The sequence below is a fragment of the Coffea arabica genome, chromosome 4e (assembly GCF_036785885.1).
Source record: "Coffea arabica cultivar ET-39 chromosome 4e, Coffea Arabica ET-39 HiFi, whole genome shotgun sequence".
NCBI classification, from domain to species: domain Eukaryota; kingdom Viridiplantae; phylum Streptophyta; class Magnoliopsida; order Gentianales; family Rubiaceae; genus Coffea; species Coffea arabica.
The window spans coordinates 22,466,157-22,479,672 of record NC_092317.1 but is presented as its reverse complement, the minus strand read 5'-3'; the positions used below and the strand labels follow the sequence as shown (position 1 = coordinate 22,479,672).

Genomic DNA, 13,516 nt, shown 5'->3' with positions numbered 1-13,516 from the left:
TAATTAGCAGAATAAATTGGCAAATACGCATAAGAAGCTGAACTATTGAAGGCTGCTACGCTTTTTCCATTCTGATGACCTTGATATCCAACCTGGTTTAGTATAGGCTTGAGTCACTCCCAAGAAGGGAAACAACCTTTCAATTCTGAATTAGCACAAACATTATGGAAGTATGGATCTAGGCCGAACAAACCAAGCCCGCGCCCAAATAACAAACACTGCATACTGTTTCTTTTCTTTCCTTTTTTAAATTATACGGTGCATGATGCTAAATGTACAAAAGTAGTGTTTTGTTTACACTAGATTACAAGCTTTCATGTCATCGCCACTAGTATTAAATGGTGTTGAATGAAAAAGAGAAGGCAGCTATAAAAGCCCACAGGAGCAGCAGAGCGAAAACAAAAACTGCATCTTCACAATAAGCTTATCATCCAAAATAAGCGATCCATATGGCCGAAGTGCAAAATGGCCAATATACAGCAGAAGTATCTATCATCAAAACTAATTTGTCTTAAACTGACTTGCTTGAGATCGAATGTCCAAGTAATTTCTTTGCTGCGTACCTTCTGCCTTGGACTGAAAGCAAAACAAGGAAATCCATCAGGATTATCACATCCAAATATTTCTGGTTTGCCCAATATTCACATGCCAGCAAAATTGAAGTTATGTTGCAACTGTTAGATATCTTGCACCATTTGGATCCAAAAAAGACTAGCAGTATCAAATCTGACAGCCAATTATCTATTTGCTTGCCAGTGATAATTTTCTCTTGAATATGTATTAGGAGTGTCTCTTGCTCGCCAGTGATAATTTTCTCTTGAATATCTATTCAGAGTATCTCTTGCTCGCCAGTGATAATGTTCTCTTGAATATCTATCAGGAGTATCTCTTGCTCGCCAGTGATAATTTTCTCTTGAATATCTATAAGGAATATCTCTGGATGTTGATGAAATTGCTTCAATAACCTTAAGATAGAAACGCCAGGATAAATTTTTCTCTGTGATGGGTCGCTGACCAAAAGGATTTTCCTCTACATACTTCTGTACATTTTCAGCATTGCCTAGTCCTTCCAGATAGACTCGCAAAGCACCTCCAGGTCCTGCTACAGATTTACATTAAGAAATTTCTGACTTTTCATACAGGAAGCAGAAAATGCACATCAGAAAGAGAGAGAGAGAGATAGATCAAAGACATTCTATACGAATATGGCTATATCTGAAAGTCACACAAGGAAACATCTGCCCAAAAAATAAAGCACCATGAAGAAGATCCCAACAGGACCCCATAAGTGGAGACATACCCTGGAACATAACATGGTCTGGTGTTGTACAAAAATCAATAGAGATGTGTTCAACAATTACAACTAAAGAATAACTTTACTTTTCATGCTTTGAATAATTCTGCAAGAGAAGGGCTAGAGCACCTTACCAAATAGGTGTTTCATGCAACAACTCAATTCCAAGCAATTGAGCCATGGTTTCACATACTTGAGATTCTCCTCAAATTAGCAAGTAGCTTAGGAAAGATGGATGCCAAATTAAGTCAAAGAAACCAAAAGGACATCTTAAAATTCATTAGAAAATCAGATGATGCCAAATGGAATGAGATGAATAGCATCTTGGCCACTCCATGGTGATAGACAATTTGAGATGGAATTGCACGCCTACAACTAAGGCCACTAAAATTCTAGTAAACCCTGACCAAGCAACTCACATAATGAGGTTAAAGAAAGAGAATGGTTAGAAGTGAGAATTTTACCTAATGAATTATCATCCTCATCTGAATATTGATATGAGTAGGGAAAGATAGCTGTATGTGGCTGAAAATGAAAAGAACAAACAGCCAATTTAGACATAGTTGCCCTATTAACAAACAATTTGAATACCAAAAAGAAGGGGGAAAAAAACAACAAACAAAAAGAGGCTCAATTTTTTTCAGTTTAAATCATCTAAGATATGATGTTGGTAGAGACATATTAATTTTGAACTTAACTGGATTCCCTAAGGCCTTATGCGGAGAGTCATCTATCAAAAGCGTGTTTGTTTCATTGTATTCTCCTCTTTCCCAGGGTAGATTTCGTTCATACTTCTCCCATAATTTCTTAAGTTTCTTCACTAGGAGAGGCTTTTCTCTGTTCTCAACGGTGTTGAAACCAGTCTCAGTACAATGATATTGATCCTGAAGAAGCCAAAAGCTATCAAGCAAATAATCATGGGCAGCAAGAAAATCTGAAAGGCAAGACCCAATACATCCAACTTCATACAACATTAAAACCCTATGACTCTACGTATAACACGAGTAGAAAACACTATCTAACGTAATTGTTCTATTAGCACTTCAATATACACAAGTTTTTATAGAAGAATTGAAAGCATCAATCAGAACCTCGACCTCTCAAGCAAGGCGTTCTTAAATCATTCCAAGCATATAGCTCACCTTTTAACGAGTCTGAGGGATGCACCATATACAACTCAATGGAATGTAAATTGGCAATGCCAAATGACTTATTTCATGACATCCAGAGGTTGAGAAGAAAATCTGCCAATTAAGCCAAGTATACTCGCCTAACAAGGACCGCATGCAAATGCAGCAAATTGTGTAAAACTCTCAACAATTGTTAATTTAAGAATTAAAGGGAAATCAGTTGCACCTCACTAATTGAAGAACACAAATGATATAGAGATTCTAATTTAACTTGTCCATTGCCCATAAAATAGCTGGCTCAATTTGCTCAACCCTCATAAAGGAGAGCAAGCTAAAGAAAATACTTGCATGGGTTGCCATAGGCCCCGAACTTGAGTTAGAATGAATTCTAAAATGCAATCACCAAAACCAGATAGATATGCATTATCAAAACCATTAACACAATATCAAGATAATCATTCAACAAGTATTTTTTAGCAACCAGGGGTATTCTGGGGTTCAACTAAATGTATTCCATGCTAGCAAGCCTATCATATCTAACAAAAAAAGGATATCTTCTTAGTCAAACAGTGAAAGATCAAAATGTTTTAAATTGATGAAAACAAGAAAAAAGAACTTAAACCCACATGTCGTGGGAAAAAAAATATGAAATTCATAAATCAGGTACTTGATAGAGGTGCTATTTGAGGAACATGAGTTTCTGATGCTGTAGTGTAACCCTGCCCCTGAGATGCATGTGGGACAACAACTTTTTAAATAGGTAAATTTAATATACTTGAGGGAAGACAGAATTCTACCGTGTTCATTTACTACTCAGTAAATGCATTTACATACACAGATTTGCAAAATAAACACAAAGTAAAGGGCTCTAAACACTAAAAAATAGTAAAATTTAGTACGTATTCAACCTTAAGACTCTCTCTCTCTCTCTCTCAAGCACAACAAAAGATCTGACAGTAAAGTAGATAATGTATGTAAAAAAGACTTACCCAACAAAAGAGTAACTTCTTCTTAGCATCCCCCATGAGAAAATCAAGAATTAACTCTACATTTCGCCTGTAATATATGAATGATCAGAATGGTCAACAACCTAATAGTACACCTCAAGGAAAATAAAAAGCCTCCACTGGGAAAGAATTGATGCAGAAATGCATTAAGTAAAAGAAAAGTGGAGGAGTACTTCGTTCTTGATGACCAGATACCAACGCTGAATCTTGTAAAGCAGAATTGCAAAAAGTCATCACAAAATGGCCTCTTGAAAACTGATAAAAAAGGATTACAAGTCAGAAGTCTTACCAGAATCCATTTTAACAATGGATAGGCAAGAAACTAATCTTAACTTAATTCTAACCTGCTTTCCCTGATATTATTGCATCAGGCATACATCTATGTGGTACACGAACAATATCAGCCAGCAGCCCATTTATATCAAGGACGAGAAGCTTTTTTCCATAACTGCCAATCAGAGATCTTCCGAGTGAATTATTCATGTAATTGTCAACCTGGGGGGTAGCATACCTCGAATTGCTCAGATCTGATAGTGATGGAAGTGAGTGTTTATCCACATATTCATCGGAGACTATCTTTCCAGATTCTTCATCAATTTCTTTAGCCACATGTGATATTCTCGAATCACCCTGCATACCCATGACGTGATCAGGCTTTACCCTCTCACACTGCTCAAAATGTTGTTCAGCACTGTGTACTAAAGGCACATCCTTATCCAGACAACCTTCAGTTGTTTTTCTCTTACAATTATCTATGTCCGTACGTCTCTCGTTCTCCATCCCTAGGCTTTCAACATCTGTACAGCCATCATCAACTTTGTCCAGTAGAAGATCTTCCAAAACTCCTTCAACCAACTTCTTTTCATTCAAATCCTTGCTACAGTCACCTGAATACATTTGAACTGCATGATCTGAAGAAGATTTTTTCATGTTCTCTTCCGCTAAAGAGCTAGTATCCTCCTGGAAGGACTTTGAGACAACCATAGGGTAATCATAGACTTTTTTCCTTTTCCTGGAATAAGTCTTGACTACTTCTCTTATTTGACAAGTTCTTTGGCAGGTTTTCTGAAACTTCATTTCTGATGAATCATTAGTAACCCCCTCATCATCATCATGACTCTCCAGCAAACTGCTCTCAACCTTAATCTTGCCCGCAGAGACGGGTATCCCATCTGAATTAAGAGGACGAAGACACTTTTCTGATTTCAAGGTAGCTCTACAACTTCTAGCTTCAACTTTCACAGAAATATCAGCACTCTCAGAAAGGATATGCTTCTTACATTCCTCAGTTGCTTCTTTCCTCCCCCCAGATAAACAATAACCTGCAACATTGTTCTTCATTTCTAAATCTTCTGTTGGGATAGACTTAACTGATACGGGTAATACATCTTCATCAACAGGACTGCAAGTCATGAGATTAGAAATTTCTGATTGCACAGTCTTCTCATCAGTCTCCATAGTGTACCTCCTTTTCTGTTTACTTCTTCCTTCATTGGGTATCAACTCTGAAACTGGACCAGAACTGATATTGTCCATAGCACATGCAGAAACATTGCTTAGGATCCCAGAATTATTGGTCATATTGTCCACCCGGTGATCAAGGTTTACAGCATTAGGGTGCCTTGTAGTATGCTTGTCCCTCTTTTTCTTTCCCTGCCTTGAATTCACTTTAGCAGCAGGTTTTGGACACTGGCCTCTGTCTACACCAATTCTATCACATAAAGGAGTAGCAGAGCTCTCTATCAATTTAGTTTCAGCCTGCAATTTCTCCCAGGGCCTTCTTTCTTGCAGATTATTCGTGGCACTGTTATTTGAAGCCAATGCCAAAACGCAATTATTAGTGTCCCCCGTGGTTTCTTGCGTTTCCGTACAGTGCATTGGCTACAAACTGCAAAATTTAGAATGAGGAGCTCCAGCCAATCAATCCACAAGCAGACCTATTAATGATCAGGGGTAACATTACAGCATCAAGCATGCTAAGCATCGATGGTCTTATCTTAAATGGGCAATAAAATTGTTCTGAGAGCATCAAGACTGCTACCATCAATAGTCATATCACAATTGGACAATAAAATTTCTCGTAGAGAGATATTTTTACGAATGTTCAATCTATCCAAAGAAAACAATCAAAACTCAACCAGAACACGTATCATTTCTGACAGCCACAAAAAAAGTCAGTGAACCCATTACCATCACTGAACTACTGGTCCAAAATATGCATCAATACAACCTACTGGTCGCATAACATTATATAGTGAGGCAACTAATGCAACAAATCTGATAATCACCTCCCTTCTTCCAATTCTTCTCAGAGAGTAACCAGGACCAATTTAGTCTCACCATCACGACCCAATTGTACACTTCAAAATTTGCCATTGCTACCTCAGTACGGAGATTGATCAGTGTCAGAGTCACAAACTGATCATCCCCTTGGATCAGTTACTGATCATTGCATTGATAATCTAAAGCCTGACCAATTACCTAATCAGACACCTACCTGAATAACATCTTTCTTACATTGCTTAAGAAGAAAAGGAGTACACAGACAAGAACGATGAAGGAGAAAGTATGTGCAAATGGAAGGAGAAAGTATGTGCAAATGAAAAGAGAAAGGCTAAAGGATAAACAGCAATCCTGGAGCTAGAAAGACAGAGTTGATAATTCTTGAAAAATTTCACATAGTTGCATGATCGGTTGTTCCAGCCCGTATTACATGTTACAAATTGCATCAATATCACAGACTAGTCTTAATAAGTATTTCATCATCCCCAGATGCCCGAGAAAATCGAGTTATTCCGCAAGAAAGTCTACAAGCTCATAATGAAGGGAATGATTGTGCTGCTTAGGATAAAGATATGGTCCATCAGGCTAGTAAAATAGGGTCCTGAACTAGCTGCAGCTAGTGATGGTTAATGTTTACCAAGCAGAAAACCTTGTAAAACATGTTTTTAAGATGTATATGAAGCATTAAAGTTCTTCAGAAAATCATTTGTATGTTATGTTTGTTTCTGATCTGCTTCCCCACAAAATTTATCAGATTATTTCGTAAGGGCCTTTTTCTTGAGACTTGGGAAAAAGAAGTGAAGTTTTCATCAGTATTTCCTTTTCTGGTTGAATTAAGAATGTGAAAGTGAAAGGAAACATATAGCTGTTCAATTCAACTAATTCCACAACTAGACATTGGCATCAACAGATTGCCAAAACACCTTCATCTGCAAAACCAGGAACCCAAATCTCCTCTTAAAGTTCAATAGTTAACTATATATAGCAACAAATGGATCACAGTTGTGACAAACTGGAACTACACATGCCTCCACAGTGGTGAAATAATTTGACTCACAGTTTGCTTCCTCAGTTTTCTGGTTTTCAATGTGCCTCAAAAGCCTTACTGCTATAGCCAGGGTGTGCTGATAATTTCATCTTGGAAGTTGATGGGATTCTCAAAACTCAGAAGAGACATACTGAAACATCATCTGATAATGAGACTGAAGATGGCTTAACTGGCAACAAGGCAAAACTTGTGTATGGTGGAAATTCTAGTGCATGATTCCAGTATGAGAGCGAGTCTAAAGTGGAGAACCAAGGAAAAGAAGGAGAGCAGATAATGGAGTACTAACAAAATGGAGCTTGGACTATGATGCAATTGGAGGCCATGGGAGAGAAGGTAGCTGGAGGTGAAAAATGAGGTGACTAAGTGAGATTTTCGCATTCAGAGATGTCCTTTACAACTAACCTTTCACTAGGCAATTGCGTAGTAACCAAGAGAATAACTTTTAGCTCAGTGATATCATTTTTCTTCATCATAAGTTTGCAGCTTGGTTCTCACCATTCCTTTCACCTGTACCGTTATTACCTTACCAACCACCTTCGTATATGGAGGACTTAAATCCTATACAAAATGGTGCAAACAAATCTTAATAAACTAACTCATTCCAGCAACAAAATTGATCCTAACTTAAATATGCCCAATCTATTTCATTATGTTAAGCTGCACCTATTTGTGTATCCTTACCCACAAAAAAGGCATGTCTCGGTTACATAACTAACCACTAATCACAACCAGTCCCTCAAAAAACTTTTAGTATAACCTGCAGAAAGTTTCTGATTCCAATGGAAAAGTCCCAGCAGAGAATAAAAGTACAGCCTTCTTTGTAACTCTAGATGTTTTGTCTCAAGAAATAGGGGTGTCTCAGTCACTTAACCCACAACCAACCCCACCCAGTCCTCAAAAAACTTTCCATAAAAGAACCTGCAGTAAGTGCAAAAATTTTCAGAGTCCAATGGAAAAGTCCAGCAGTAAATAAAACTACAGCCTTCTTTCCTAGCTCTAGATGTTTAGTCTCCATATAATACAATTTATGACAGATATGTAAGACCGAAGGGATATGCTTTGAAAACCGATAAGCATTTGAAGCTATGTATAGTCAACACCGGGATTTTGACCCAGCATTCTGCATTAACTAGTATTACAACATGAAAATTATGTGTTGAACCAGTCAATAATTTCTCCGAATTTAACCAAGTATAGAAGAAAGAAGAATTCCAATTGCTCTAGTTTCCTTCTTTGAATTCTTCAACATGAACTACAGAATAACAAGAACTCCAAGAGCTTAAACTGAATTCATTTCAAATGTCATTTTCACTCCAGTTTACAAATGGCCTTCACATGGGATCTTAACAGCCTCGTTAATTTTTGGACATACCAAGGAAAAAAAATGGAGGGATTACATTCTTTCATTTAGTTCCACCCAATAAGCTCAAGAAGCTTGTAATAGATGAACTCCTAAGATTTTTTTTTTTTTTTTAATCTTTCTATTTCAACTATTTTTCAGTCTACTTAAAGTCATAATGGATTTGACTCACGGACATATTCATTTAAAAGATAACTGATTCAATTGCCGCATTAGACACATTACACATCTGGATCACACATGAATAAGTAGCTAGCTTCCTTTGCTAAGAAATTTGTCACAAATTGCACTTCAAAAAAAAAAAGAAAAAGAAACAGTATACTGGCTACTATTAGGCCCAGTGGGCATATTACTACAATCGACGCCTTTACAATCAGCTCCATAACAGAAAATAATTGACGATTAATGTTTCCAGCAGACAAAACAGAAGGCGCCCAACTCCAATTGGAACAAAAAATCCGGTGTTTTAATATGCATAAAAGAATGAACACTATTTGCAGAATAAATAAAGCAATCAACTAAAACAACGACAAACGAGAAAAACCCACAAATCATGTAGGCATAATACGAATGAAGTTCCGCAATCCTTAATTTAGACACAGCTCCAAAATTGCAAATAAAGAAATGGGCAGTTCCAATCTTCAACAGAAACACAAATAAAAAAAGAAAGAAAGAGATGGAGAGAAGTTATATTTCACATACCAGGAAGGAAATTGATGAAGAAACGCCCTGTATTCGACCAAATTCCAGATTGAATCGGCACCCTCTTATTACTTTGGTAGCAGATTTTGAATTTTCGTGACTGAAAGACAAACGGCCACTGTTTTTATACGTGGGAGGAAAGAAGGCAAAAGGTCGGCAGAAGCCAAAACGGGTCGGGTTAAATTCTATGGAGTCTACTCGCAGCCATTGGTTATCGGTCTATATGGGCCGCAATGGTTTTACATCGGACACAGATTGGTCAGTTTGGGAATTTTTTTTTTTTGCTTATTTTTACTAGATTTCTCAAACCGTGATTAAACTCTAAAAATACTTTAAAATTTTCAAAATGCACAGTTCAAAACAGCCAAAAATTTGCTGCCTCCACTAGGGGTGGCAATTTTCGACACGACCTGAAAACACGACACGAACCTAACACGAAATTAATGGATTTGGGTTGAGGTTTCGGGAATTCGGGTCAGAATCGGGTTGGACCCGATGAACCCGAAAAGAAAACAGGTCGATTTCGGGTCAACCCGTGGTGACCTGATATGACCCGATATGACCCGTTTACGAATTAAAAATAATTTAATAAACATAAAAATAATTTTATCTAACTAAACTAAGTTATTCTTTTTTTCAAAGGCATTAATTACTTAATCCTAAATGAATTTATTTAATTTGTATGAAGTTGAAATTATTATATTTGGACAAATAATATATTATATTATTTTTTACTTTTATATTGTTTTAATTTATTTTATATTTTGTTTGGGATAAAACACTTTTACGGTGTTTAATTTATTTTAGATTTGGTTTGGAATTATTTATTTAAATTTTTATTACTTGATTATGTAATTAGTTTTGTGAGAAATTGATTTTATTAGAAATTACAGTGATAAATTAATAAATTAAAATTAAGTTTCGGGTCATTTCGGGTCGACCCGCCAACCCGTCAACCTGAAATTTTCGGGTTCGGGTCAGCACACTTGACCCGTCACGGGTTGGCGGGTCAACAGATTTTCTGGCGGGTTGACCCGAACCCGACCCGCCAACCTGATTTGGACCCGAATTGCCACCCCTAGCCTCCACACACCACCGCCGCCACCTTACCCACCTCTTTTTTTCTATTTTGTATCTCTTCCCCTCTTCTCCTCCCTCCCTCCTCCTCCTCCTCTTCCTCTCCTCTCTTTTGCCCCCAGCTCCTCCTTTCCCCCTTTCCCCACCACTCCCTTTACCCTCCATTTTTTTCTCTTCCTCCCTCTCCTCCTCCTTGCTATTCTTTCTTTTTTTACCACAATTTATTCATTTTCTATGAAAACTAACACCGAAAACCAAATTGATACAGAAGGCAGGAAGAGACCAATAACTCCCTACCAGAAGAGATGATAAACGAAGAACACCTCTTGGTGATAAGGAGTAGATATTATAGCTAATCAGATTTTAGACAAGGGATTTGGGAAATGAACTTGTTACAAGCTGTTTGACACCATTCTCCTTGCACTACCTATCTTTTATACTAGCAGAGGGGTGGTGGGAGGAGAGTTAGTTATAACTAACCTCCACTACCATGGAATTCCCTCCCTTTCTAGGAGGCTCTTCTGGTAGGGAGTTATGTTTGAGGAGGTGGAGTATCTTTTCTCTGGCAGCCAGGCTTCTATCCACAACCTCAACTACTGCAGAACCAGGTAGATAAGGGGTGTGAATAGGAGGTGGTTGGCCGTAGACTACCTGGAATGGGGTGATTTTGGTAGATGAGTGGAAATTCGTGTTGTACCAAAACTCTGCCAAGGATAACCAGGAGTACCATGATCGTGGCTGCTCACTAGCCATGCAACGCAAGTCATTGTTATGAAAAGGTTAACCCATCCATACAAGGCCCAGAAATTTCATAACAAACGCCCCTCCTTAGAGGCCGACGTCCTCGACGGCCTGGTAATTTTGGGACTCCCCCTTCATCGAGGCAGAGTCTCTGCGAGATTCGAACCTGGGACGTTGGGTTCGTTGTCTGGCTCTGATACCATTGTTACGAAAAGGTTAACCCATCCATACAAGGCCCAGAAATTTCATAACACAAATCTATGCAAAACAAGTGGACAGTATAATTTTGATGAATTTTGGTCGACGGAATAGATGGCGGCGAACAATGGCACCGCAACCGGAAACTCCATAGCAGCAAGGAAGGGAAAGAAAAAGAAGTCGAAAAAAGTTTTTTTAATTTACCTGAAGCTTGAAATACACAATACACAAAAAATTTTCTACAAATTTTGCACAAATTTTTTTAAAAAAATTATACAATTTATAGTAAAATTTTATATAAATTCAAAAAAAATACCTTCCTAACCTTACACCAATGTTTTAAAACTCAGGCCGTTAATTGAACCGATAAAGTGTTCGAATTAAAATTGAACCGATCGGATCGGTTCAATCTTGATTCAATGATTTTTTTAAAAATAATTTATATAAATATATATATATATGTACAAAATAAGACATGCAATAGACTCATTTAAAACTTTATATGATAAAAAGTTTAATATTTTCGAATAACTTGGATTTTCAAAAATAAATTTTTTAAATTATAAGTTGAAACAAATAAATTTCATCTTAATCTTAATATATTTAACAAAAAATAATCTTAAATTGAATCCAAAATATATAACAATATTTTGAAATTATACAAAATTCACGTCTATGGGAATTTAGATATTGTGAGTTTAAATTTTAATTTACGTTTTTGAAATTTAGAAATTACAATTAAAAAAAAAAGCAGTTTAGAGTTTAAAGGAAGTCAAGAGAATCGAAAATAGAAATGCAAACTTGATAATAAACAAAAAATGAGATAAAAGTGAGTGGTTTTGGTATTTAATAATTAGTCTTTAGGGTTTAAGAAAAATAATTCTTTTTTAATTTTTTTAATTTAATGGACAAAAATAAAATTAAAAGATGGAAAAAAAATCAATAAATTAAAACTAAAGAGGTTTGATTAAAAAGAGAATGACAAAAGAAAAGAGAAGAGAGAGAATTGAAGATTAGAAAGAAAGAGTCATAAGAAGATGAGATCTTGTAGAGAAAACGGAAAAAAGATAGATGGATGTTTGTTTTATTTAAATGAGTTATCATAAAAAAACTCATAGGATATAATAGTACAATGGTTATTACATTGGTCTTTCATTACAAAGGTCCTAAGTTCGATCCTTGGTAGCTGCATTTAGGGATGGCAATGGGGGCGGGTGCCCGCGGGGGGTGGGGCGGGGGCGGGGGGGAATTTTTTCCCCCCGCTTAGAAACGGGGCGGGGGGCGGGGGAGTATACCCCCGCCCCATCCCCCGCCCCGCCACCCGCAAAACAAAAAAAATATATATATAAATATATATATAATTATATACAATATGTAAGTTAATTAGTTATAAACTTATGATAATGTATATTAGTTTATGTAATATAATTGATACATGTCTACTAATATTATGAATAATTATACATGTCTACTAATAGAATTTATTAATTAGTTATACTAAATTTACTAATACATTTATACTAAATTTCTAATTACACTTAATAGAATAACACTTTTTTCTCAAAAAAAAACACAAACACAATAATGAATTAGTGATTGCATTTGTACTAAAAGTGAAAACTTGACTATTTTAGTTATATTTATTTCATCATATTGGATTGTATTCAAATAACTTCTGTTTGATTGTTTTTATGAGTTTCAATTGTAAAATTACAATGAATAATAATTTGGTGATGTGTTGATATTTTAGTACTTGATTATTTATTAAAATTTAATTATAATAAAATTATATTAACCCCGCGGGTGCCCCCGCGGGGGAAGCGGGGCAAGGAGGGCGGGGGGAGCGGGAGGCGGGGGACGGGGCGGGGGACGGGGGGAACTAATAGGCAACGGGGCAGGGGACGGGGGAGGGGTCCCCCGCCCCAACCCCGCCCCGTTGCCATCCCTAGCTGCATTTTGTAAAACTTAAAAAAATATTAAGAGGAAAGTTAAAAAACATGAAACCACCGGTTCGACTCGGTTCAGCGATTCTGACGGGTTTGACCGATTTTCTGACAAAGTCAACTGTAGCATAGAATCGGACTGGTGCCATGGACAATTCGCGGTTCAACCGGTCGAATCGACTATCCGGTCCGATTTTTAAAACATTGCCTTACACCCAAAAAAACACTTTTCAAACAAACAATCTAAAAAATACGTGTGTTTTTGACATTGCACTTTTGTCAGTTATTTTTTTTATTTTCTCAATTACTTTTTTAATCTCACATGTATCGCATAACAAAAAAATAATTCTTTCCAATAACATTTCAATTTTATATTCTATCCAAATACATTAACAAAAATAGGCATATGCATCCTAATGAGTATATAATTATAATGAGTGTGCTCTGTTGGTAACTAGAGAAGACCCTCTAGTACATATAAGCCTAATGAGTATATGCTACTAATAGATGAAAGAGAGTTAGTATCCTACAATGAAGCTTTGAAGCATGAAAAGAAAGAGAATGAAAATTTTCCAAATCTGGGAATTGGCAAGAGGCCTTAACTTATTTAGTGCTTTCTTACCCTTGACAGTTTCAGCAAGTCATAAGCGTGCCTCTCATGTAAGGATTTCATCTCTTCTTCTATGGCTTTGAATAATTTTCATCCGTCATCTATTCTTCCATGACTTTTAAG

The 13,516-nt window shown here is 36.6% G+C and overlaps 1 protein-coding gene across 4 annotated transcripts; it reads right to left on the bottom strand.

The window, feature by feature from the left end:
- Positions 1–207: 207 nt before the first annotated feature.
- Positions 208–8,986, bottom strand: LOC113742990 (uncharacterized). 4 transcript variants are annotated; one of them, XM_027271037.2, is made up of 7 exons: positions 8,825–8,986; positions 3,776–5,319; positions 3,605–3,686; positions 3,414–3,480; positions 1,993–2,178; positions 1,759–1,819; positions 208–1,102 (listed from the first exon to the last, which is right to left on the bottom strand). In XM_027271037.2, the coding sequence occupies exons 2-7, from the start codon at positions 5,307–5,309 to the stop codon at positions 738–740; spliced, it is 2,295 nt and encodes a 764-aa protein (XP_027126838.2). In that variant the 5' UTR covers positions 5,310–5,319; positions 8,825–8,986; the 3' UTR covers positions 208–737. The 4 variants fall into 4 exon arrangements, with proteins under 4 accessions (XP_027126838.2, XP_027126836.2, XP_027126840.2 ...); XM_027271035.2 differs by having other exon boundaries at positions 3,776–5,368; positions 8,825–8,984; XM_027271039.2 differs by having other exon boundaries at positions 208–1,099; positions 8,825–8,983.
- Positions 8,987–13,516: the final 4,530 nt, after the last annotated feature.

Coding starts and splice junctions, on each gene's coding strand:
- LOC113742990 (XM_027271037.2), bottom strand. CDS start 5,309: ATGCACTGTACGGAAACGCAAGAAACCACGGGGGACACTAATAATTGC. Junction 3,481..3,604: donor ATCTGGTCATCAAGAACGAA/GTACTCCTCCAC, acceptor CATATATTACAG/GCGAAATGTAGAGTTAATTC. Junction 1,820..1,992: donor ATAAGGCCTTAGGGAATCCA/GTTAAGTTCAAA, acceptor TTTCATTTTCAG/CCACATACAGCTATCTTTCC.